Source organism: Buceros rhinoceros, unplaced genomic scaffold (assembly GCF_000710305.1).
Source record: "Buceros rhinoceros silvestris isolate BGI_N320 unplaced genomic scaffold, ASM71030v1 scaffold44951, whole genome shotgun sequence".
In the NCBI taxonomy this organism is placed as follows: Eukaryota; Metazoa; Chordata; class Aves; order Bucerotiformes; family Bucerotidae; genus Buceros; species Buceros rhinoceros.
The window spans coordinates 1-2,163 of record NW_010394474.1 but is presented as its reverse complement, the minus strand read 5'-3'; the positions used below and the strand labels follow the sequence as shown (position 1 = coordinate 2,163).

General features: G+C 59.9%; 1 protein-coding gene across 1 annotated transcript in view; it reads left to right on the top strand.

Moving 5' to 3' along the window:
- Positions 1-2,050, top strand: part of LOC104501420 (U5 small nuclear ribonucleoprotein 200 kDa helicase-like) — a gene marked incomplete at its 3' end in the record, with an annotated part of 3,791 nt that extends 1,741 nt beyond the window's left edge. Inside the window, exons 5-9 of the mRNA XM_010145226.1 lie at positions 1-52; positions 412-511; positions 681-817; positions 1,574-1,657; positions 1,877-2,050. Coding sequence (XP_010143528.1) covers positions 1-52; positions 412-511; positions 681-817; positions 1,574-1,657; positions 1,877-2,050 — 547 coding nt within the window. The remainder of the gene's footprint in view (positions 53-411; positions 512-680; positions 818-1,573; positions 1,658-1,876) is intronic.
- Between the last annotated feature and the right edge of the window lie 113 nt (positions 2,051-2,163).

Below are 2,163 nucleotides of genomic sequence, written 5' to 3'. Positions count from 1 at the left end.
CGACGCCATCGTTTCCCAGAAGAAGGCAGACGAAGTGCTGGAGATCTTGAAGGTCGGTGGGCACCCGAGCCCCGGCATCGCAGCGGTCTCAGAGCACCTCTGACTGCGACCATCCCAAGCTGTGGTTCTTCAGATAAAGCATTTGCTGACATGTAGACAAGGGCTGGGGGAGGTTGGGCCGCATTAACGCACAGGAATCTTTAAAGGGGAGACGAGGTTTTGTCGGGAGGTTGTCCTAAGTCGGGCGGTTTCCTCCTGGTTCTGGTGCTGATGCTCGTGGGCATCGTGAACTCGCCAGGGAGGAAGGGGACAGGGGTGGGATTTTAGTTCCGAATCGATCACCTTGTCTGGAGTCGAGGGGTTCTCCTTCCATGGGACACGGAGGTCACGGCTCCTTCCTCCTCCCCCCAGACCGCCAGCGATGACCGGGAATGCGAGAACCAGCTTGTCTTACTGCTGGGCTTCAACACCTTCGACTTCATCAAAGTCCTGCGGCAGCACCGCATGATGAGTGAGTCCCGTCCCCCTCCCACCGCGCTGCTCTCCGGCTGCTCTAGCACAGCTCGAGCCTTTTCACCCGCCGTTGGGGCTTCCCGAAGTTCGGCCCCTTGTTCTTGGCTCCCTTTGGTTCAGTTCAACCCTCTAAGCCCACCCACCGCCCCTTGACCCTCTCCTCTCAGTCCTCTACTGCACTTTGCTGGCCAGCGCCCAAAGCGAAGCCGAGAAGGAGCGGATCATGGGGAAGATGGAAGCGGATCCCGAGCTGTCCAAGTTCCTGTACCAGCTGCATGAGACGGAGAAGGAGGATCTCATCCGGGTGAGGAAGGATGAGGGGAGGAACCAGGGGATCGTGGCCGCTGTCTGCGGTGAGAGGGGAGCCCGCGAGGTCCTGTACCAGCTGCATGAGACGGAGAAGTAGGATCTCATCCGGTTGAGGAAGGATGAGGTGAGGAACCAGGGGATCGTGGCCGCTGTCTGCGGTGAGAGGGGAGCCCGCGGGCTCGGCTGGGGTCTGGAGATCAGAGGAGACGTTGCCCAGGTGGCTCGGGCTCTGCTGAGTGGATGGTACATTCACCACCTGATTTTTGAGGCACTTGCGTGTCTCCTTTGCCAGGAAAATGTCAGTATCTGCAAGTGTCATGTGTTAACGGGTCTCTAAGAGCACCCTGGGCCTCCTTGATGGGCAGCTCACCGCAATAAACCACCCTGGTCACCTCTGACCAGTGCCTGATCCCCCAGGGTCGGAATTGAGCAGGTTCATTGGCTCTGCCTGGCCTCTGGGGGTTAGTTTTGGGGCGTGTGGCTAGAGAAAACCCTGGTTACGCGGATGCGAGGACCCCGTTTGGTGTCTCTGTGTTTGAGGAGCGCTGCTGGTGCATGGCAGGCCCTGCAGGTTCGTGGGTCTTCGCTCGCTGCAGCCTTTCGTCTGCTCTGCTGGAAGTGGCCTGGCCACGGGGGCACTGGGTTCAACAGTCAAAAATTTTCAGCTGTGGTTATGTGACCGCCCGGGCTCTGCTCGTGGGGACCCGCAGCGGCTCCTCCCCGGGGCTGAATTCCTCATTTCTTGGTGCAGGAAGAACGCTCTCGCCGGGAGCGTGTCCGCCAGTCCCGCATGGACACTGACTTGGAGACCATGGATCTGGACCAAGGAGGAGAGGTAAAACTCTTTGAAGTCATCTGCTCCTCACTCTGCAGACCAGCTCCCTCATGAAGCGCCAGCAGAGCAGTTGAGGAGGCCTGGGCAGGATGATACCCAGAATAAGCCCCTGATGTGCTAAAGAGGCACTTCCCAACCGGCTGCAGTCACGGTTCCTCCGGTCCCAGGGTGACAATGGCAGCAGAGGGTTGTTCTAATCCTTTCCCGTTGCTGTCGCAGGTGCTGGCTCCCCGGCAGGTGCTGGACTTGGAGGATCTGGTGTTTGCCCAAGGTAGTCACTTCATGGCCAACAAGCGATGCCAGCTGCCGGATGGCTCCTTCCGCAGGCAGCGCAAGGGCTACGAGGAGGTGCACGTGCCAGCCCTGAAGCCGAAGCCCTTTGGTGCCGAAGAGGTGGGTGGCACTGAGGACTGAGTGTCCCCTCAGCGAGTGTGGAGGCACCAGGCTCAGAGGTGTGGGGACAGGCCTGAGGGACGGATCCATCCAGAGGGACCTGGACAGGCTGG